Here is a 23,222-nt window from a genome sequence, read left to right on the forward strand (position 1 = left end):
TCCGTCCAAAAGGTATCGCCATTCTTCAAGAGCGGATTTTATGGCCAGTAGTTCCTTACCTCCTACGTCATAATTTCTTTCTGCAGTTGACAATTTTCGAGAGAAGGCGGTCACCGGGACTAACAAGGCTTTGGTCCCTTGTCGTTGGGAGAGAACCGCTCAAACAGCAACTGTCTACTTTCAAGACAAATGGTAGGGAGGAATCAAGACAGCAGCGGAAGTAAACAGTCTTTTGAGGGACTCAAAGGTTGCTTGAGATTCCGGGGACCAGTGAAAGTGACCCCCTTGTTTGGTTAATTGCATGATAGGGCAGATGATAGCTGAGAACCCCTTGATTAATTTTCTATAGAAGTTGGTGAAGCCAACGAAACGTTGGACCCCTTTTTTGTCTGTGGGGGCCGGCCAGTCAAGCATTGCGGCAATCTTCTGAGGATCCATTTTAATTCCTTCTACGGAAATAATTAGTCCCAAAAATAGGATGCTTTATCGCTCGAACGCATACTTTTCAGCCTTGGCGTACAGACCATGTTGTCGGAACCGGGCTAAGACACATCTAACATGTTTGCAGTGGGAGTCCAGAGAAGAAGAGAAAAGGAGCATATCATCTAGGTAGACTATGACAAACAAATCCAAGTAGTCCCGGAAAACATTGTTTATGAAATACTGAAAGGTGGCTGGGCATTGCACAATCCAAAAGGCACTACCAAGTACTCAAATTGCCCGAAGCGGGTGTGAAAAGCTGTCTTCCACTCAAACCCTTTTCTGATATGGGCCAGGTTGTAAGCCCCTCGGAGATCTAATTTTGTGAAAATAGTAGCAGTCCCCAGTCTCTTGAATAACTCTATGCAGGACCGAAGGGAATGATCTTTCTTTTCCACAAAAAAGATGCCCGCACCTGTTGCGGATGTGGAAGGTCGAATGAAACCCTTCTTTAGGTTTTTATCAATATATATTTTCAGTGTCTCTGGTTCCAACTCGGTCAAAGGGAAAATCCTGCCAAAGGCAACTTCGGCTCTGGGAAGGAGCTCAATGGGGCAGTCATAAGCCCGATGAGGTGGAAGGGTCCCTGCCCCTTTTTACTAAATACATCTAAGAAGTCATGATAGGACTCAGGGACTGACTGGCGTAGTTCAGAATCAGAGTTCAAACATAACACAGCAGGAGATTCGCAGGAACCCTTCAGGATACAGAACTGCTGGCAATACGGAGAGAGGAATGTGATTTCCCCGGTGACCCAGTTTATAGAAGGGTTATGGGCCTGCAGCCACGCCATACCAGGCATGATAGGGAACAATGGTGAAGAAATAATGTCCAGGCAAAGCAGTTCTTGGTGCAGGTTGGAGATAGTGACTGAAAGGGAAGCAGTCTCTTGGATAACTGGTCCAGATTTTATTGCAGACCCATCGGCCAGGTGGATAGAAAGTCCTTGGGCCTTGTATAGCAGAGGGATTTGATGTTTGATGGCAAAAGAGGAGACCATAAAGCAGCTACAAGCCAGGGAGTCAATGATAGCGGGGACTTGTAAAGTCCTTCCTGGGAGCTCCAACGAAATAGAGAGAGTGAGGTGAGAGGAAGTCTTAAGCCAAGTAGTTGCATTACCACAAGAGACAGACAGGCACTTACGGGGCTTAGTAGGACAGTTCCTTACATAGTGCCCAGGTTCCCCACAGTACAGGCACAAGTTGTTGACCCGACGACATTGGCGTTCCTCCATCGTTGGAGAAGGGTGAAGAACCCCAAGCTGCATGGGTTCAGAGGTATCAGGTGCAGGGGCTGGATGGGTGTAGTTAGGAACTCTGGGCAACATCCAGGTAGGGCGAGTGGACCCAACACCTCTTTCAGCTCTTCAGCTCTGAATAGCAAGGTTGATTAGGGCATCCAGGGTTTGTGGAATTCCTAATCTAGCTAGTTCATCTTTAAGCCCTTGTACGCACGGTCGGAGATTCCGACAACCAAATCTATCAGATTAATTCCGACGGATTAATTCCGGAAGAGGTCCGGAAGTGATGTTGCATACACACGGTCGGACTAAGTTGTCAGAAAGTCCGATTGTACATAACGTGATGACGTTATTTCATTACGACGGGACTACGTTCAGGCTAGTAGCCAATAGCTTTGGTCTAGGAATTTGATCTGAGTATGCGTGGCACTTTGTCCATCGGAGTAGGCTACACATGATCGGAGTATGTCCGATTGGAGCATTTTGTCGTAAAATTTTACCGGCAAGTGGAAAAGTTGGTCCGTCGGATATTCCGATGGGAACAGTCCGATGCAGACCACACACAGTCGGAATATCCGACAAAACGGTCTGATAGGATACATTCCGTCAGAATCTCCGACCGTGTGTACAAGGGCTTAGGGAGTAAGAGAGCCCCATGGCTGGTAACGGAGGGCAGCATCATTCCAGTCCATATCTGCACTCCTTAGGCAGAATTATGCGACATAGTCCTCTACTGCCCTACACCCTTGTTGGGGAGTATGCAGGGCAGCTCATGCAGTTGCGGAAAGCTGTGGGTCCTTGTAGAGTTGGGCCATCTTGTCAAAAAAGGTGGTCAGATTAGTTAACACCTCGGCTTTCTGTTCCAGCAGGCGGTGGGCCCAACCTTGGGGGTCACCCAGGAGTAAAGACAGCACGAAACCCACTTTGGTGGCCTCAAGCTAAAAGGCGCGAGGTTGTAGGGCAAAGTACAGTTTGCATGAGTTCCGGAACACCCTGAATTTACTTTGTTCCCCAGAAAACTTTTCTGGAGTGGGAACTCTTGGTTCGAGAGGCAACATGACTACTGTGGGAGAAGTAGTCCTGGAATCAGAAGTAGACAAGAGAGAAGGCCCCTGGGTGGCAGTGGGCGAAGAAAGTGCTTGGACCCGTTCTTCCAGATGTGTATATCCTTCCTGGAGACTTTTAACAGCCTGGATAAGGCCTGCCAGGTTCATACAAAGTTCCTCCATGGGAGAGGCTCCCTGCGTGGGCTCGGTCATGGCTGTCACGTACCTAGTGGACGAGCCAAACCTGCCCGACCTCTCTTGCGGCTCCGACTCAAGGGCCCTGGTAGGATGAACAGAAAGCACAAGAGTCAGGAGTGACACGAGTGCCTGGCAGGATCAACAACAGAAGATGGATCAGGAACCCAGGAGGGCACTGTGTAGCAGGGCTTCTGACTGGATCAGAAGGTAGGCAGGAGCCTGGAAGGAGCTGGATCGGCAGGCAGGTGCAGCAGACTAGAACTGGACAGCAGGCAGGCACCAGGAACCAGGACACCGAAGCAGGACCTCAGACTGGAAATGGACTGCAGACAGAAGCTGGTCAGCAAGCTGGAAGCTGGGCAGCAGACAGAGACCAGGAACCAGAATACTGGAGCAGGCCCTCAGCCTGGAAATGGACTGCAGACAGGAGCTGGACTGCAAACTGGGATCTTGGCAGCAGACTGGAACCAGGATACTGAGAGCGGAGAGTCAGACAAGCCAGGTCGGTGATCAGGCAGACGGAGGAGGTACCAGAGGATCAAGCAGTAGAGTAGCCAGACAAGCCGTAATTGGATGCAGGTGGGAGACAAGCACTGGGAACAGGTTTTCAGGATCAGAACACACACATGCTGTAAATTAGACAAGATCCCAGTGTGACAGTCAGGTTTAAATAGCCCGCCTGGCGATAACAGGCCCGGGCGCATCGGCACGTGCGAGCTCACCCATGCGCGCACATGCGCACAGACGCTCTCAGAGACTCTCTCCCCCAGCCTAAGATGGGAATCTACAAGCCATTGGGGTAAGGTAAGGCGATTAGATCGCACGGTGCCACGTGTGCCAATTTGATGATCAAACAAGTGACTAAAAAGTGGCACGCTTGTTTAATAATTGTCCGCATACAAGTGGTACCCCTTTCCAAATAAGGGTGACACCAAGTCCCACACAACCTTACCAGCAATCCCTATGTAGTCTGGGCAGTTCTCTGGCTCTACGTCACTATCTCTTCCCTAGTAAACCATAAAACTATATGTATAGCCTGTGGCCCTGTCACAGAGCTTATACATCTTGACCCTGTACCTGGCACGCTTGTTGGTAAGATACTATTTGAATGACAAGCGGCCAGAAAACTTAATCAGGGACTCGGCAACGCAGACAACTTGATGGGGAGTAAACAAGGCTGCAAAACGTTGGTTGAAGTGGTTTACGAGGGGCTGAATTTTGTAGAGCCAATCGTATTTAGGGTCACCCCGAGGACGACATTGTCATTGAAATGCATGAACCGCAAGATCTGCTCGTATCGTGTCCTGGTCATGGAGGCAGGGAACACGGGCGTATGGTGAACTGGGTCATTGGACCAATATTACCACAACTCACTCGTTTTAGTTACGCCCATGAGGAGGGATAGGCCCAGGAAGGTCTTAAATTTTTAAACCGTAATTGGTTTCCAATCTCTGGCAAAGGTCAGCTGTGGATTAGCGGCGATGAATTGACCAGCATATAAATTGCTTTGGTCCACAATAGCTCTATAGAGATCTTCGGTGAAAAACAGCGAATAAAAATCAAGTGACCTAAAATAAACTGTTTCCACTTGAATTCCGGGTTGGTCAGTGAATGGGGGAAGTACGGGTGTTGCAGAAGTGGCGGGTTTCCAATTAGGATTGGCGAATGCAGCAGGAAGTGCAATATGGGCTCGACGGGCCTGTGTTTGTCTTCTTGGTGGCAGCGTGACACTACTCGTGCTTGCCACCTTGAACTGCTATTATGGGACTCGCCCCGTCACCTAGTTTTACTGCAGTCCTGGATGTATGACCAGGATGTACTAGGCCGCTGGTTCACCAGAAGGATGAGCGGCGCTAGTACTGGCTCTCTGCTCCATACGAGGGACCTGCGGTTCTTGCACTTCAACAACAGCAGAATAAGAACGGGGTCTGGTATGCCTGACCATGGCAGGGACCACAACGCCATCATCAGAGCTATCTGTCAGGGTGCCACTGCTGTCTACAGGTTTGTATTCTGAGCCTGAATCTGACAGATGAGTGACTTCCTCTTCACTATCTGTCATGCTCAGAAACGTGTGGGCCCCTTGACTACTGTACCTTCGATTTGACATTTTGGTCTCTAAATTTACTGGTACAGTAGTAAGACTCACAAGAAAAAAAGTACCTGATTGTCAGCGACTGATTCAAATGCTACCAAAAAAACTGTTAGCGTTCACAGGAATCAGGCCTGACTCTGCAAATGCTGCACTTATGTGCTCTGTGTTTTGTAAGTGACAATGATCGATTGATACTGCACTTGGGCTGGGCTGGGCTGGGCTGGGCTAAGGGGCTAAACGCGAGTGCTAGCAGGTATCTGGGCTGATCCTGCTAACTTGGGAACCCTAAACTGCTGGGGATGCTAATATAGTTCTGATCAGATCAGATATTGATCTGTTCAGACACTATACTACTAAGGGAGGTGTATGGTGCGGCGTGGGTGTTAGTGCTATTGGCACTAATCTGACGCTGCCTGGGGTGATGCAGACCCTATCTGATGCTAAAACCTAACTTTGATCAGGGGGTTAAACCTTTATTGGGTAAAATATGGCGGTTGCCCTGACGCTATAAAAAAATCTAGCTAACCTTCATCACCCATGACACTTATACAGTAATTACTGGTGACAGGGGGTGATCAAGGGGTTAAACCTTTATGAGGGGGTAGAGGGGTCCCTAGACCTATCTGAGTCTAAGCCTAATTACCCTAACATTGATTAATGTCATTGATGACACCAGTACAACAATCAAAAAAAATCTGAATGCTGAAGTGGGTGCCACAGTGACGGGGTGAAAAGGTTAACTGGGAGGTGAATTGTGTGCTTACATGACCTGGTATCAGTGTAGTGTAGTGTTGTGCACTTACTCTGGGGTGTCTTCTCCCCTCAGTCTGGAATAGAAAAGACCGACACGAAAAGAGATGACATCATTTCCCCTGTCAGTGTTTACAGTTACACAGACAGGGGAAGGATCTCATTCACCAGGAGCGATCATCAGGTCCAGGCCAGATTTCATTGGCCTGGGCCTGGGGACTGATCGGTTCTGGATCAAATCTGATCTCGTGGCCGGTGGGGTATGCACGTGTATGACCCCCACCCGTTCATGCTCCCGACGTAATGTGACGCAGATTCACCTGCCCGTGCCATTCTGCCACAGTGTGACTGTGGCAGCTGGTCGGCAAGTGGTTAATACATAATGAGTGTCACTTTGAGAAAGGCACAGGTCCATCAACTTAAAATTGTTTAATTCTGAATTGTTGAATTGTCCAGACCTTCTGTTCTATGAGCCGCTACACTATCCTGCTTCTTGTTTGCTGGCTTTGATGGCATGGATGTTGAAGCCCTGGTCCCAGTGACATATCATTCATGGGTGTAGGGATTTCACTGAACAATGGCCCCTGAGGGGGGGTCCCCACTGTGACCCACTCTGCACACATGAATGATCCCCTGGTTTAGAGCCAGAAATGATCAGGAAACAGCCGGTCATGATCGGTGCGGTGGGAGGTACAGCTGGGAGCACCAATCTCCCTGCAGGGCTTTTCAGCCGGCAGCCGCTTTGCCTCCTCTAGCTCCCATGGCTGAAGAAATGGCTGCACTCCAAGATCCATCAAAATTCTTATTTAATAACGAACATCCCAAATGTTAGACAGTTCAAATGGTAGACGCGTTTCACGCACTAACAGGTGTGCTTATTCATTACAAAGATAAGTCAGCATTATTCTCCTCAGGTAAGTCCCTTACTCTGTCTCAAAGGGGAGATGTCAGGGGTCTAAACCCTTTGACACCTGATATCTCACCAAAGCTGACCAACAGGGTTGAATAAAAAAATGCAATAAATATTAAAAAATGTAATTGTAAAAATAAATAAAAAAACTAATGACAACACCCCCACCACCAACACTGCCCCAAACTCTTCCCCCCAAAAAGCATTGTGATTTTTTTTTAAACTAATTAAATTGTAAAAAAATCTATAAATTAAAAAAAAAAACTGACACCATCCCCTGCCCTTCTGACGCTGTCCAATGCCCTACTGACACAATTCAAAATACTAAAAAATTTAATTGTAAAAGAAAAAATGCTAAAAATAAAGAACTACTCACACCATCCACTGCCCTACTGACACCATCCTGCACATACTACCCATACTACCCACTGTTGTACACTCCACACTCCTCACCTACACATAATACCTACCTACATACACTCTGCACTCCGCTCTGGCACATACTACCAACCTTCATACATTGCTCACTCCTCGCCTGCACATAATGCCCACCACCATAAATTCCATACTCCTTAATACAACCCTGCCTGGTCCTAAAGTACAGGGGTTTGTCAGACTCAGTTCCTATTTGCATGATGACAAGCTTCCAGAAAGTCTACCATTGCATCTGGAAAATAAATTTTGCTTGGTGAAAGACAAATACATTTCATTTGAGAAAATTCTCTGTATGATGTTTTTGGTCCTTCCTTCAATTTGATTTGGTTTAGCATCTGGCTTTGAGTTTGCTATCAACTGTGCAGAGAACCTTTGAGCTACAGTAGGTTGTCCTGAGACCTAGAGACTTTCCTCTCTAAGCTAGTCTCTTCCTTCCTTCTTAAGCAGGACATTTTTCATCCTTCCCTATGTCCTATTCCGAAACATCCAAAGAAAATAGATCATTTCTCTCTGTGTTGTTTTCCTATCTGACTTAGCCACTGCCTTTTTTAGGCACTTGGATCTAGGCTCCCTGTTTCCTCCTTCAACATTACTAGCTGGTTTAGACAAGTTATCATCTGAACTTGAAGTCTGAAGGATAGGGTTTATCAATACCCTGTTAGGGCACACTCTACCAGATCTTTTAGTACCTGATGGGCTTTTCAGCATCAAACATTGTTCTCCAGATTTGCTAGGCTGCCACTTGATCTTCTGTTGACATATTTTGCTACAGGCTGCTGAGTAGGGATGAGCCAAACACCCCCCAATCGGTTCGCACCAGAACCTGCGAACGGACCGAAAATTTGTGCGAACTTTAGAACCCCGTTAAAGTCTATGGGACTCGAACGTTCGAAATCAAAAGTGCTAATTTTAAAGGCTAATATGCAAGTTATTGTCTGTGTTTCCCATGCTTAGAACAGTACCTGCACAAAATGACATTTTTAAAGGAATAAAAGTCATTTAAAACTGCTTGAGGCTTTAATGTAATGTCTGATCCCAGCAATATGGTTGAAAATCAGTGAGACAAATGGCATAGGTACCCCTCCCCCAGTCCATTACCAGGCCCTTTGGGTCTTGTATGGATATTCTGGGGAACCCCGTACCCAAATTAAAAAAAGGAAAGGCGTGGGGCCCCCAGGCCCTATATACTCTGAACAGCAGTATACAGGCGGTGCAAACAAGACAGGGACTGTAGGTTTGTTGTTAAGTACAATCTGTTTGTAATTTTGAACTGGTACATTTTTAAAGTGTAGCTCCAGCCAAAAAATCTAAATTTTAAGCCTTTTGGAAAACATATAGAAGGGTTATCACCCCTGTAACATTTGTTTTGCTGTCTGTGCACCTCTTCAGATTTCACCTCACTTTCTGTCCCAATGACAAATGTTTTTTTGAAAATGTGGGGTTTTTAGTGAAACAAGGATTGGTGATCAAGCATCAGTGGAGAGGAGACACGTTTTTCTCATATCAACTCACAACTTACAGGAGAGAATTTCCCTTCCTAGGGGTAGATTTCATCTCACTTCCTGTTGTCTCCTTCCGTTTGCAAGTAGGAGTCATTTGTAAGTTGGATGTTTGAAAGTAGGGGCCTGCCCTATATTCTCTGCAGAAATTTGGGCCTAAGGTGTTGGTGTTGCCACAACACTGTAAGCCCTCACAGTTACTCTTGGTGAGCGCTGGAATGCCCTGCTGTGAACTATTATATCAAGAATTGTAATTACATGCCATTGTTGAACAGTGGTAGAAAAATTGGGCCTGTGGTGGTGGTGCTGGTGCCACAACACTGTAAGTCCTCACAGTTACTCTTGGTAGGCGCTGGAACGGGCCCTGCTGTAAAATATTATATCAAGAATTGTAATTACATTCCCCAATTGAACAGGGCCAGAAAAATTGGGCTTTAGGCACTGGTGCTGGTGCCACACCACTGCAACCCCTCACAAATACTCTAGTTGAGTGCAGGAACGAGCTCTGCTGCAAAATATTACAGCAAAAATTGAAATTACATGCCTCTGTTAAACAGGAGCAGAAAAATTGGGCTTTAGGCACTGGTGCCACAACACTGTAACCCCTCACAGATTCTGTTGTTGAGCACAGGAACGAGCCCTGCTCTGAAATATTAGATTTAAAAATTGTAATTATGCACCCCTGTTAAACAGGGCAGAAAAATTAGGCCTTAGGCACTGGTTCTGGTGTCACAACACTGCAACCCCTCAAAGATACTCTAGTGGGAGCACAGAAATGAGCCCTGCAGCAAAGTATTGCATCAAAAGGTGTAATTACACGCCCCTGTTAAACAGGGGCTGAAGTATTGGGCCTTAGGCACTGGTACTGGTGCCACAACACTGCAATCCCTCACAGATATTGTAGTTGAGTGCAGCAACGAACCCTCCTGCAAAATGTTGCATCAAAAATTGTAACTACACGCCCCTCTTAAACTTACTGGTGGCGGCGCCCAGAACCAAAATTGTTCTTACAGGCTATCAGCATGATCATTGAGGAGGAAGAGGATAGTCACTCAGCATAACAGGATAGTCAAATTGAAATTATGCACCCTGTTACACAGGGGCAGAAAAATTAGGCTTTAGGCACTGGTGCCACAACACTGTAACCCCTCACAGATTCTGTTGTTGAGCGCAGGAATTGGCTCTGCTGTGAAATATTAGATTTAAAAATTGTAATTACATGCCCCTGTTAAACAGGGGCTAAAAAATTGGTCCTTAGGCACTGGTTCTGGTGCCACAACACTGCAATCCCTCACAGATATTGTAGTTGAGTGCAGCAACGAACCCTCCTGCAAAATGTTGCATCAAAAATTGTAATTACATGCTCCTGTTAAACAGGGGCTGGAAAATTGGGCATTAGTCACTGGTGGCGGCACCCATAATCAAAAATCTTCTTACAAGCTATCAGCATGATCATTGAGGAGGAAGAGGATAGTCACTCAGCATCAGCAATAGGCAGTCTTGAAGGGATCTGATAATATTCAGTTACATCAGCATTCAGGTGCTTGGTAGCAGGTGGTGATCCAAGACTGATTCATTTTTATGAAGATCAGTCGATCAACCGAGATGGTGGGCAGGCACACCCTGTGATCGATTACAAAGCCGCCAACATCACTGAATGTGCATTCCCAAAAGAACGCTGGATGCAGGACAGGCCAGTAGCTCAATTTTATACTGTGCAAGCTCTGGCCAGTGATTCATCCTCAAGACCCAGTAACCCAGAGGATTTTCGGTGGGAAAGGTGTTTAAGTCTGATCTTGCCCCTAGGAGTTCCTGCACCATGTAAATCAGATGCTGGCGATGGTTGCTGGAACCGATCATACCTTGGGGCTGCAGACTAAAAAATTGTCTGAACGCATCGGTTAGGCGGCCACCTTCTCTACTGCTCCTTCTGTGACTGATCGAAGCCTCAGCAACATGTTGTCCAGGACCAGGAATTTGTAACCTCCCAGTCTCTGGGAACACGTTTAACAGACCTTTCTGCAAGGCCTCCCGAAGATGTTTTATCCTCTACTCCCTCTGCAATGGCAAGATAAGGTCTGCAACCTGTCAGAGCAGGCTTAGCCCTTCCTTCTCTGGGCTGGCTGCTCAGCTGTCGGCTAATTGCCAGCTCTCATCTCTCTCCACAGTCACCCAGCTGTTCCTGATATCACTTGTCTCACCTACCTACTTAAAGCTGTCCAGCTCACTTCATCTCTGCCTTTCGCCTTGGTCACATCACAAGAAACCATCTCCTATGGTTCTGTTTAAAGACTGGCTTGCTGACATCCCTTCTGGCTCCTTACCCTATTTGCTGTTGCTCCACTTGGATCCCTGACTTCTGGCCTGGCTGAGTACCCAATCTGGTTATTGAACTCTGGACTGGCTGACTACTCGATCCGGTTACTGGACTCTGGCTATGCTTTGACTACGCTTACTCTATTTACCTTTTTATTAATAAACAAGTGTGATTATATTGTACTTCTGTTTGGGTCTGGTTCATGGTTTCTGGCAGTAGGCGAAGGCCATGAATTCAGGAGATACAGTCAATCCACTTGTCGGTAATATTTTTTCCAGATTGGATGAGAAAGATCACCGCATGGATCAGTTTGCCATAGAGTTACAACACTCCTGAGTCGCACAACTCACCTGGAATCCCCCATTGTGGCTGCTCCGGTAGAATCCGAGTTGCAGGCCGTCCCTGCTGCCGCGCCAATCTCTGTGCAGGCACCTGTCTCGAGTATTACCTCTATAAGAGGTATGTTTGATTCCGCTCTGCTTCCCCAGTGATTTGGGGGCGATCCAGTTCATGCAAAGGGTTTCTCAACCAGGTTGAGATTTACTTTGAAATGCTTCCCCAGGCGTTTTCCATGGACAGAAACAAAGTAGGTTTTGTGATATCTTTGCTTTCTGAGAGAGCCTTGGCCTGGGCAAACCCTTTATGGGAGACGCAAAAACCTGTTGTCTTGAGTTACCCTGACTTTGTGGCCTCCTTTAAAAGCGTATTTGATGTTCCCACATGCTTCACTTCTGCTGCCAAGTGCCTCATGTCCATCAAACAGAGTATGAGAACTGTTGCCGACTACGCCATTGAATTCCATACTCTGGCAGCAGAGGTTGCTTGGAACAATGAGCCCCTCGTGGCTGCTTTTTCTCATGGTCTCCCAGATTCCATCAAGGATGAGATAGCAGCCCGAGATATACCCACTGAGCTGGAGAGCTTGATCTCGTTTGCCATCCTCATTGACTCCAGACTCAGAGAAAGATCTTTGAAAGAGCACTTGCGGAAGCCTCCTGTACGTTTGCCTCCCTCACATCCCATGCCTCCTGGTACCGCGTTGGTCAGTGAAGATGAACCCATGCACTTGGGCTTCACGCCTCTCTCTGTGGATGAGAGAGCCTTTAGGAGGAGGGAGAGATTGTGCCTTTATTGTGGCCAGGCAGGTCACTTTTTGAAGTCTTGTCCTACCCGTCCAGGGAACGCCTGAACCTTGAGGTCCTGTCATGGACAGACCTTAGGTGCCGTTGTTTCATGCCCAGTTATCCAGAGGGATAAGCCCCTGGTTTTGGTCATCCTTTCTTGGGCTGAGTTGTCTCTCGCGTTATAGGCTCTAATCGACTCTGGGGCTGCAGGCCTGTTCATTGATGCTGCATTTGTTTTGCAGCACTTGATTCTGCTGCAGCTGTGTGACACTCCACTTGCCATTGAGGCTCTTGACTGGAGACCTTTACAGCCTGCCCATGTGACTCATGAGACAGTTCCATTGTCCATGGCTGTAGGGGCTCTATGACATAAACCAATGTTATTTCCTCACCCAGGTTTTCGCTGGTTATTGGTTATCCTTGGTTACAGAGGCACAACCCCTCTTTTGATTGGCTCCATGCTGAGGTTCTCTCCTGGTCACCACAATGCAATGAGACATGCTTCCTGAAGGTATCCAAGGTCCTGTGCACCTCTTCACTTTCCTCCCTGCCGGAGTAGTACCGCAATTTCAGTGATATCTTTGACAAAGGTCAAGCCGGTAGTTTGCCTCAACACTGGCCTTATGATTGCACAATTGACCTTCAGCCTGGTGCCAAACCTCCTCATGGCCAGGTTTACCCGTTGTCGGTCTTGGAGGGTAAGGCCATGGAGGAGTATGTTGCAGACGCACTTTTTTTGAGGTTTCATCCGCAAATCCTCGTCTCCTGCTGGTACTGGTTTCTTCTTTGTGAAGAAGAAGAGCGGTGAACTGAGACCTTGTATAGATTATAGGGGTCTCAATCGTGTCACGATTAAAAATGCCTACCCGATTCCGTTGATTACAGAGTTATTTGACCACCTCAAGGGAGCAACGGTTTTCACGAAGCTTGACTTGAGAGGGGCATACAATCTTGTGCGCATTAAGGTGGGCAACGAGTGGAAAACTGAGTTTAATACCAAAAGAGGGAAGGGGGCTCTCAGTGGATCAAAAGATTCTAGTGTGGTGGTCTCATCCCTGATACATTTTGAACAAAAAAATCCCCCTATATAAATGGGATTATAAGTGACCACCAACACCACACACAAATCAAAAAAATTAATATTGTTGACAACATTTATGAGGTCACTTCCGGTCCGGAGCGTGTGCTCCAGGTAATGAAACGCACTGACGGATTCGCTGTCTGCCCGTTTAGCGCAGCTCCTTTGGCTGATTGGCTCTATGGAAAGGACAATGTGTGATCTTAATACGATGTGGCATCTATTGTTTTGTAGGCTACTCCGGATCAGGATTATGTTTGTTCCGCCTGCCTTTAGCTCTGAACTCCGGCTCCTCCCCCATGTAGTCAAGGTATCAGCATAGGATGTAGTCTAAGGAACAAAGATAGGCTTTCAAGGCACTGTGCACTTCATCTCACACAGATTAGTTAACTAATTAATTAAGGGCCACTGGGGTATACTTATACTCCGTGGTCAGTAGCCAATGTTGCTACATCCCTTTGCCACATACATGGAAACACTCTGTGACTTGTGAGTATTTTTGGGAGTATTCCTGTTTGCCCCACTGTGCTTTCATTTGGAGGATCAATTTTTAAAGGTACTTCTCTTTATAGGTCAATTAATCTATGGGCCGCATTGCCGAGCCCCTGGCTTCAGTCTCTCCTGCGGGCACATTCTCTTTGCAAATCTTGTGCCTATTGAGGCTTTTTGCTTATTTTGAGTAAAACCTTTTGTATATGAGAATTGAGGCACTTACAGATTTGTGCAGCCCGTTCTTTCTTTACACAGAAGATTGGGTAAGCGATTGTTTGTAATATAGTTTTTGTTGGCTATCTTCACTATCTAGCACACCTCTGTCTGTCTTTTACTGATTCATTTTTTGTTATTTTAAGAACATCTTTATGCCTTCATGCTGTGGCCTCTTCTCTCTATGGTGGAGGCTGGGCCATCTGTGATCTACGTATATCTGGATCATATTGGTTCAGTTCATTCTATTTTGGCCAAACCACTAGGTGGTATAGGGCTATTTGAATATTTGGTGGTAGCTTGGACAGGAATCTGAGAGGTGGCTCTATGGAATCCTTTTGATCTCTTCTGTTGATTTTATGGGGTGTAAGCACTCTTCTATATAGGGCGACCCTCTTAGACACCTCTAGACATCCTTTGGTAGCCACCTGTATGTTTCTTTATAATCTTTTTTCATTTTGCATAGGAAGGGTGGACCAAAAGGGAAGTAGTCATGGCCAAATACCAGTCTGGGACAAAGCCACACAAAACAATGACAGGCATTTGTATGTAATGGTCCCAATACATCTATCTTTGATTGAATATCTCAGGTGGGTTATCTCTTGATTATACTTTATATCCTCTTTTTTTTTTTTTTTCCCCACTCTCATTCATGCTAGCACATATAATTGTTTGCAAATTTGTGTAAGATTGTGTTTTTCTATGTTGTAGAATTATCAACTTACCACCCAACTTTTTGCTCTTATAGTTTCATAGTTTCATAGTTAGTACGGTTGAATAAAGACTCCAGTCCATCCAGTTCAACCTGAGTGAGTGTCTACAATTGTCCGTATCCCTGTACATTGCACACGCTCATCGTTCCCTACCCTCAAGTAGCCCACAATCCATTGTCCCCATTCATATACTAGGGCCAATTTTGACAGAAGCCAATTAACCTACCTGCATGTCTTTGGATTCCTCACCCCTGAGGAAAGTTTTCAGCAACTAGAAACGCGTCGGGTGTGGGGTCATCAGCTTAGAGTATGATTAATATTTATTGGTTGTTTTTTTCTATGTAATTATGTGTTTATAACATTTTGCTACACCATTGTGACACTGTTTGCTTAGTAGTCCCTCTGGTTTTAATGTATTTATGTGTATCTTTTGTTTTGTATTTGTTAATAAAATATTCATGTTTTTTGATTTGTGTGTGGTGTTGGTGGTCACTTATTTACCATTTATATAGGGGCATTTTTTTGTTCAAAATTAGTTTAATACCAGAACAGGCCATTATGAGTACCTGGTAATGCCTTTTGGGCTTTGTAATGCCCAGCAGTTTTCCAGGAATTTCATGTTTGCAATTCGGCGAACGGCCGAACAGACGATATTCGAGTCGAACATGGGTTTGACTCAAACACGAAGCTCATCCCTACTGCTGATTTCCTTTCGAGCCATTCTTGGCCCATTGTTATGTGGCCCTGTTGATGCTTTATTTTTTGTCAGTGTCTATTCACTTGAAGGCAACTGCAAAAACCCATGGTAATGACTAAAGATCTTGTGTCCTGTATTGTACTCCAAGGAATGGGTTTTTACTGGTGAGTCAAAGATCTGATTAGTTGATCATTTGCAGTGAGATTGGAGTATTAAATATAATTTTTCTGTTTATAAACAAAAAATGTAAAAAAATAACAACTTTCCTTCCATCTAGTAGGATATTTCCCTACATTATATGTTTTTGTTTTCTGTTTATTGTAAGACTCATTTTTAATAGATGATACTTACAGTGTGTTGATTCTCTTTTTAGAAACCTTTTGGACAAATCCTCAGGTTAAGTTGAGCCTCACAGAAAAGGATGATGGCCGAAATGAGTGTACTTTTATCGCAGCTTTGATGCAAAAGAACAGGCGGAAGTTAAAAAAAGTGGGAGCTGAACTGTTAACGATAGGATACGCAATTTATCAGGTTTGTTTTCTTTTTTTTTTTTTTTTTGTTCAAAAGTTTTTATTTTATGTTAAAATAAATTACATGTACAGAATATAAGACAAATTATTTGATACCAGAAATAAAGACATATTGAAGTACGGATGATATAAAGCAAAGAAGAATTTCAAGATATTCTCATGGGAATGACAATAAATGGCCTTATATATTTTAGAATTTGAAAACATTCTTATAGCTTAGTTTTAAACATTTTAATCCCAAGAAAATATAAATATGTCTAAAAGAAAATATATGATTTTAAAGTTTTGACCATAACTTCTAAAGTATGTTTATAGTAAATATTATATAGTAAGGGAGGAACATAAAAGGTATATAGGAGGGGAAGGGGAGGGAATAATTCTGCAGAGGAGGTTTTATATATCAGCTAATGTTGTAATTCTATAAAAAATCTTAATCACCATAACAATAAAACTCGGTTATCAATATTATCTGACGTATAATATTTAATCCAGGGTTTCCATATGATATCAAACTTTGTCATCTGGTTTTTATCTATAGCGTCCATTTTAGCATGGATGAAAGATTGATTCATTCTACGTTTTGGTTTCTGCAATATTCACCACGTCTGTTTTCCACGCATTGGCTATAGTCTGCTTTGCAGCTATCAGGAGTGTAAGAACTAATTTGAATTGTTTCTGATTCAGAAAGGCTGGTTTTAAATTAAGGAGAGCTATAATTGGGTCTGGAAAAATTGGACGATCAAAACATTTTGTAATTATCAGAAAGATCTTTTTCCAAAATGATTGTACAATTGGGCAATGCCACCAGGTATGTATATAGGTACCTTTTTCTGGACAGCCACGAAAGCAGAGGCCAGTGTTGTCTGTTGAGAATTTGGCGATTCTCGCAGGAACCAAATACCAGCGTGTGAGAACTTTGTATGATGATTCAGACGCCAATATATTTATAGAGGAAGATTTTGTGAAAAACCATATGTTGGACCAAGACCTAGAATCGATCGTACAATCCAAATCTTTTTCCCACTTGGCCACATATTTAGGTATAACAGTATTAGAATTAGATATCAATTGTGTATACAGTGATGTAATACGACCTTTAGCATGTGGTTCCTTGAGACAAAATCTTTCAAATTGAGAAATATTATGTAAGTTTACATTTAAATTGAGAAGAGGAGTATAAACAATTTTGATTTGGAGATATCTGAAAATTTCTGATTGTGGAAGCTTATATAATTCACATAGATCTGTAAAAGATTTTATTGATGTAGTTGAAGTTAAATTATATAGACAAGTGATACCAGCCTTAGACCAAGCTTTAAAGGTTTTGGGATATTTCCAGGCTGGGTAAAAAGTCGGATTCTTGTGAAAAGATAATAGCGGATTTTGTGGAGATTGCAGACCATGTGAATTTCTATACCTATCCCATATAGATAGAGAGTGCTTAGAAATGGGGTTATTTATAGACTTACGATCTGCAGGTTGTAACCATAATATATTGTTTATAGGAAGAGGATCACAGTCTACAGCTTCAATGAGGACCCATAAAGGAATCTCTGTAGAAGAGTGATATTTTGTTAATTGAGATAATTGAGCTGCCTTATAATATATGTTAAAGTCTGGAAATCCCAAACCACCCAAAGCTTTGGGGAGAACAAGTGTTTTTTTTGTGAAGTCTGGGTTTTATTTTCCCCCAAGTAAATTTCGTTACTTTTTGTTGAATCAGCCTAAGAAAATATGCAGGAATATGAATCAGGAGAGTTCTGAATAAATATAAAAATTTCGGAAGAACAGACATTTTTATGATATTGATTTTCCCAAACCATGATATCGGCATCGATGACCAATTAGATAACAACCTTGTAATATTTTTTAATAGAGCTGGGTAATTGGCTGCAAATAAATCGGAGGGGATAGGAGTAAACTGCACACCCAGATATGGGAGGCTATGATCTAACCACTTAAAGGGTAGTGAATTTTGTAAAGATTGTTTATCTTTCTCGACAAGTGAAATGTTTAATGCTGAAGATTTTTAAATATTGACCGTAAGGCCCGAAAAAAATGAGAATTCTTGTAGTGCAACCATAAGATTTGGGGCCGAAAAAACATGTGGAGAAGATAGAAAAAGGAGAATATCGTCTGCAAATAAACAGAGCTTATGATGAAAGCCACCCATTTCAATACCTGTTATAGTGGGTTCCATCCTAATTCTTTGTGCTAAAGGTTCAATGAGTAAAGCAAATAATAATGGCGAAAGTGGACATCCTTGACGAGTCCCCCTTAGTATATTAAACTCGTCCGATTTGTACCCTGCATATCTGATATAAGCTTTGGGATCTTGATACAATCTAGAGATCCATCATAAAAAATTAGGGCCGAATCCCCATTTGGAAAGGGTATAGTTCATATATGACCCTGATACTGTGTCAAAAGCTTTCATAATATCTAAAGAAAGAAAACAAGTGGAAATACGTCTTTTTTTTTTGCGTCATGTGACAGGAGTGTTGAACGTCTAATATTATCTCCTGCTTGACGTAATGGAATGAAGCCCACTTGATCACGATGTATAAGATTGCCTATAATAGTATTTAATCTGTTAGCTAGAATTTTGGCAAAAAATTTTATGTCCAAATTTAGTAACGAAATAGGGCGATAATTAGACCATATTGAATCGTCTGTGTGAGGTTTAGGGAGCATACAGAAAATTGCAGTCAGGGTTTCTCTTCTAAAAGAATGACCTTCCAAAAGGGAATTAGAAGTGTTTGTCAAAACTGGAGATAGGGTGTCTACAAACGTTTTGTAATACAGCGCAGAAAAACCATCAGGACCTGGCCTTTTATTTAGTTATAGATATTTGATAACTTCAGATACCTCTATAATTGACACTAGTTCCTCCATCATTTCCATTTGTGTTTTAGAAAGTGTCGGTAGAGATATATGAGAGAAAAAAATCATTCGCTCTACAAGGGTCCAACTCATTATTAGAAGAGTATACATTTTTTAATTGTGTTTTGAATTTTTGTAATATTTTTAAAGGATTATTTGTGTATACCCCCCTAGAGATTTTCAGATGTATCGGTTTTGTTGGGTTCTGGCAGGATTTTAATGCCCTGGCTAATAGTGTGTGAGGTTTATTCGCATTGATATAGAAATTGTGTTGTGATCTCTTGATGGTTTTATCCGCTGCTTCAGTAAGGAATAGATCAAATTCCAATTTAGCTTTTGTCAAGATTTATTTTAGATAAAGAAGGGTTATTTTGGAATGCTGTGTGACATTTATTGAAATTTGTTTCTAAAGTCTGACAAAGGATTTTCCGCTCTCTGTTGAATATGCTTGCTTGCTGTAGACATATGCCACGGAGAACAGGTTTGTGTGCTTCCCATAATGCAGTCAGAGAGACGTCAGGTGTGGAGTTATATTTTATATAATCTTTTTAAAACTTAAAAAAAAAAAAATGTTTTATTGAAGTAATGAAAACATAACAGAGACAGATCTCCCTCGCAGGGGATTTCTGGGAACTTATTGCTAAACAGGCATAACAGAGAAAAAAGTTTAGGACCCTTCCCTATGAGGAAAAGCCCTTATGCATAACAGTAGAGAAATCTTAAATCCGATATGACTCAGGGATATAGAACATAGTACAATGCCAGGTAAACAAAATAGTTATCCATGAAGAAAAAAATTACCCCGACATGGATGGAAGAGGAGCTCCAAGAGAAGGGGAAGTGCTCCTTTAGCCTGTGTGCTAGGGCTGGGGGTAAAGAGATATTGAGGGCTGTCGACTTGGCCATATTAACTTGAAGCCCGGAGACCGAAATTTTGGAGGAGTTGGAGGATGTTAGGGGTAGAAGTGAGGGGAGAGGTGATAAAGAGAAGGACATTGTCTGCGAACAGGGAGCATTTATGTGACGACTGTCCTGAATGTCAGGGTGATTTCTGATAGAAATAGCTAACGTTTCGATGCCAATGGCGAAAAGGAGGGGGGATAGTGGGCAGCCCTGTCTAGTTCCTTTACTAGACAGGGCTGAACTTCAGTGAAGGTCTTGTAATATTGTGTCGAGAACCCATCTGGTCCAGGGGCAGAGCCTTTCTTAAGGTCCTTAATGACTGCTCTAATTTCCGCTTCTGAGATGGTAGCATCCATGATTGATTGGTGGGAGTCCAAAATCTTGGGAGGGGGAATACCGTGTAGGAAAGTATTGGTAGACTGTATGTTGACTGGGTTTGGGCTAGAATAAAGCTTAGAGTAGAATGCATGGAAAGCATTCAAAATATGTTTGGGGTTTTGAGTGAGGGAACCAGAAAGGGACTTGATTTTAGGGAGAGCGTGGGCTCTAAATTTAGGAGAAAGTTTTGCTGCGAGAAGTGGTCCGAATTTATCCGAATTGAGATAAAATCTACCATTCACCCATTGCATATGTTTTTCGGCGCTGGAGGTGAGGGCAGTGTTAATGGCGATCTTGGCTGCATCCAGAAGAGCTAGTGAAGTAGCGGTGGGGTGTTTTTTATGCGCTTTGCTTAAGGCCTGGAATTTTTTCTCTAGGTTAATTATGTCAATTTGTTTTTTGCGTTTAAGGCAAGAGGCGAGCTGTATAAGTTTGCCCCTCATGACTGCTTTATGAGCCCCCCATAATACACTGGAGGAAGTGTCTTCGGTATCATTAATGTGAAAGTATTCCTTGAGGTCGTTTTCAAGGATAGTACAGTGTACGGGGTTGGATAGTAGAGCTTCTTCCAGCCGCCATTGTGGGGTGTTTGTTTGGGTTAGGCAACCAGAGATTTTCAGAGAGACTAGGGAATGGTCCGACCAAGGCACTTCGACTATGGAGGCGTGAGATGCTAGGAGGAGGACTGAAGAATGAAGAAAGATATGGTCTATACGGGCATAAGTTCTGTGAGGTGCAGAGAAGTGGGTGTAGTCCTGGGCCGAGGGATTGAGTTCCCTCCAGGAGTCAATCATACCCAAAGCATGAAAGAGCCTTGCGATGCTAAGACTCTGCTTGGGAGGTCTTTTCAGGAGGGCTTTATTGTGGGCTGATTTGTCTAACACATGACCGAAGGCGACGTTGGAATCGCCACCCATGATCACCTTGCCTTCCAAATGTGGGGAAAGAGGTTAGCATGGAAGAAAAGAACTGAGTTTGGCCCTTGTTGGGGGCGTAATATGAGATGAGGGAGAAAAGTGACCCATTGATATGTCCCTTGACTAATATATATCTTCCCTCCCCATCCCTGATGGTTTGGGACAGGGAAAAAGGGGTGTGTTTAGAAATAAGGACAGCAACTCCCCTTTTCTTGTCATCAGCATTAGCTAGGAAAAAGTAGGGTAGTTTCGATGAAGGAAAGAGGAATTAAAGCTTTTCGGGAAGTGCGTCTCTTGAATAAGGACGATGTCCAAACTCTTAGAGTGGTAGCTATGTAGGGCCTTGCGCATTTTCATAGGGCAGTTTAGGCCTTGGGTGTTATGAGATGCAACCTTGAGTGATTGCTGTTTGGGGGTGTCATCAGCCATGGACATGAGGGAGTGTGTGCGAATACATGCCGGCATTGTTTACCTGTTCCAAGTGACCGCTGGCCTCGAGCCGGGGAATGCGATGTGGACCCAGAATGCAAGAAGACGTGAGACAGCCCACTCTCCTTGAAGACACCTGAAGGGGAAGAGACACATAAGTACAGGGAATAAGGAAAAACCAGAGAGAAAGAAGGAAGAGGAAAGAAAAGGAGGGAGAGCCAAGAAGGGAGAGATACCTGGGCTCCCTAGGAGTAGGGGTGGCAGGCCCAAACCTGCTCCGATGCCCTTTGACTTGCAGGGATCGGTTGGAGGAGGACCCGCAGTGGGGTTGCATTCCTGATGCCACCATGGGGTGGTAAAGCCCCAGGGTCACAACAGGTGGAGTGGCAAGCAGACCCGCTTCGGCCACGCGGCACTCGGCTACTGTAAATTAACACCTAAAATGGATACTAATTAAAACAATGAAACAAAAACTTTAACAAAAACATAGAAATAAAAACACAGGGGGAGGCCCCTAGATATAAACAGCACGTGTCCTGCTGACAAAGTAAAGTTCTCCAACAGTGTATGCCTATCTCCTATCAAGAGACAAGCATTTGGGGACTTGGAGGAAACCCATGCGATGGGGTTGGAGAGAAGGGCTGGGGAGGGGGCGGGGGAAGGGGTAAAGTCCGAGGCCCTTAGTGAAAAGTGGGCTGGGGCAACCATAGTGGCCTAAGGACTGAAGGAAAAAAAAAGGAGGGGAGGGGATGTATCAGGATGTTCCCGAGATGACTCGGTGGGCGTGGAGGTCAGGAATTCACCTCCAAGAGGTCCGGTTGGGATGCATAGATAGGGTCAGACCCCTAGGGGTCAGAATGGGGAGGTGTTCATCTTGGGGGGACGGCATCCGGCTGTCTCTTTGGTTGCTGCTTGACCCAAAGAGGGGTCAGAGGGCTGGTCGGCGGTGGCCTCTTGGATGAGCTTGGGCGGGTCTCCATTTGTTGGGGAATCAGTTCCTGAGAGATGAGCCCCAGGTGGAGGAGTAAGTGTTTGCCATTCTGGACATTCGTGATGTTGTAGGAGTTTTCCTTGTAGTGGCAGGCGAAAGGGGAAGGCCCATCTATATTTGATCATCTTCTGGGAGAGAATGTCAAGTAGAGGTTTTAGGGCTCTCCTTTTTTGGATTGTAGTGGGAGATATATCTGCGAAAATTTGAATTTTGACGCCATTGAGAAAGATGTCTTCTCTGTTGCGGGATCTTTTCATTATTTCCTCTTTAACCCCGTAGAAATGCGGCTTGACCACAATGTCCCGAGGGAGGCCATCTTGGCGGGGGGGTTGTAAGACTCTATGGGCTCTGTCCAATTCAAGCCTCTGGTCCAGGATGTCAGGAATAATTTCCTTAATCAAGGCTTTAACCATATCATGTACGTCTGCTTGCGATTCCGGAATCCCTCTGATACGAAAGTTGTATCGTCTGCTGTTCTCTAAATCTTAGAGTTTTGAGAGGGTAGTATCAAACTGGTCTTGAAGTCTCTGTATGCAAGCAGCTTTCTGGGTTGTGCGGGCTGCAGTTTCATCCACTGTCTGCTCAATGGCATCTATTCTGGCTCCCAAGCTCTGGATGTCTGCTTTAATTGCAGATGTGATCTGTGCAGCATTCTGGGCCAGTCTGACAGCCAGCATGTCAGAGAAACTGCTCAGAAGCTGGGTCATGTCAGGGGGGTAATTGGGCTGAATGGGGGATGCTTGTAGCGAGTCAGTAATGCTGCTGGGAGTATTAGACAGCGGGGAGAATGGGTTCTCTGACTGCAGCCTGCCCAGGAGAGATTATGTGGATGCAGGAGAGGGGAAGGGGTTCTGTGGATTACTCACAGGCGCTGATGAAGTCATCACAGGGGTTGCTGTGCTTG

General features: G+C 44.3%; 1 protein-coding gene across 1 annotated transcript in view; it reads left to right on the forward strand.

Moving 5' to 3' along the window:
• CAPN9 (calpain 9) overlaps positions 1-23,222 on the forward strand; it is a 1,247,204-nt gene that overhangs the window by 737,004 nt on the left and 486,978 nt on the right. Inside the window, exon 10 of the mRNA XM_077486535.1 lies at positions 15,661-15,818. Coding sequence (XP_077342661.1) covers positions 15,661-15,818 — 158 coding nt within the window. The remainder of the gene's footprint in view (positions 1-15,660; positions 15,819-23,222) is intronic.

The sequence above is a fragment of the Lithobates pipiens genome, unplaced genomic scaffold, assembly GCF_037356315.1.
Source record: "Lithobates pipiens isolate NorthernLeopardFrog02 unplaced genomic scaffold, aLitPip1_a1.2 Scaffold_18, whole genome shotgun sequence".
NCBI lineage: Eukaryota > Metazoa > Chordata > Amphibia > Anura > Ranidae > Lithobates > Lithobates pipiens.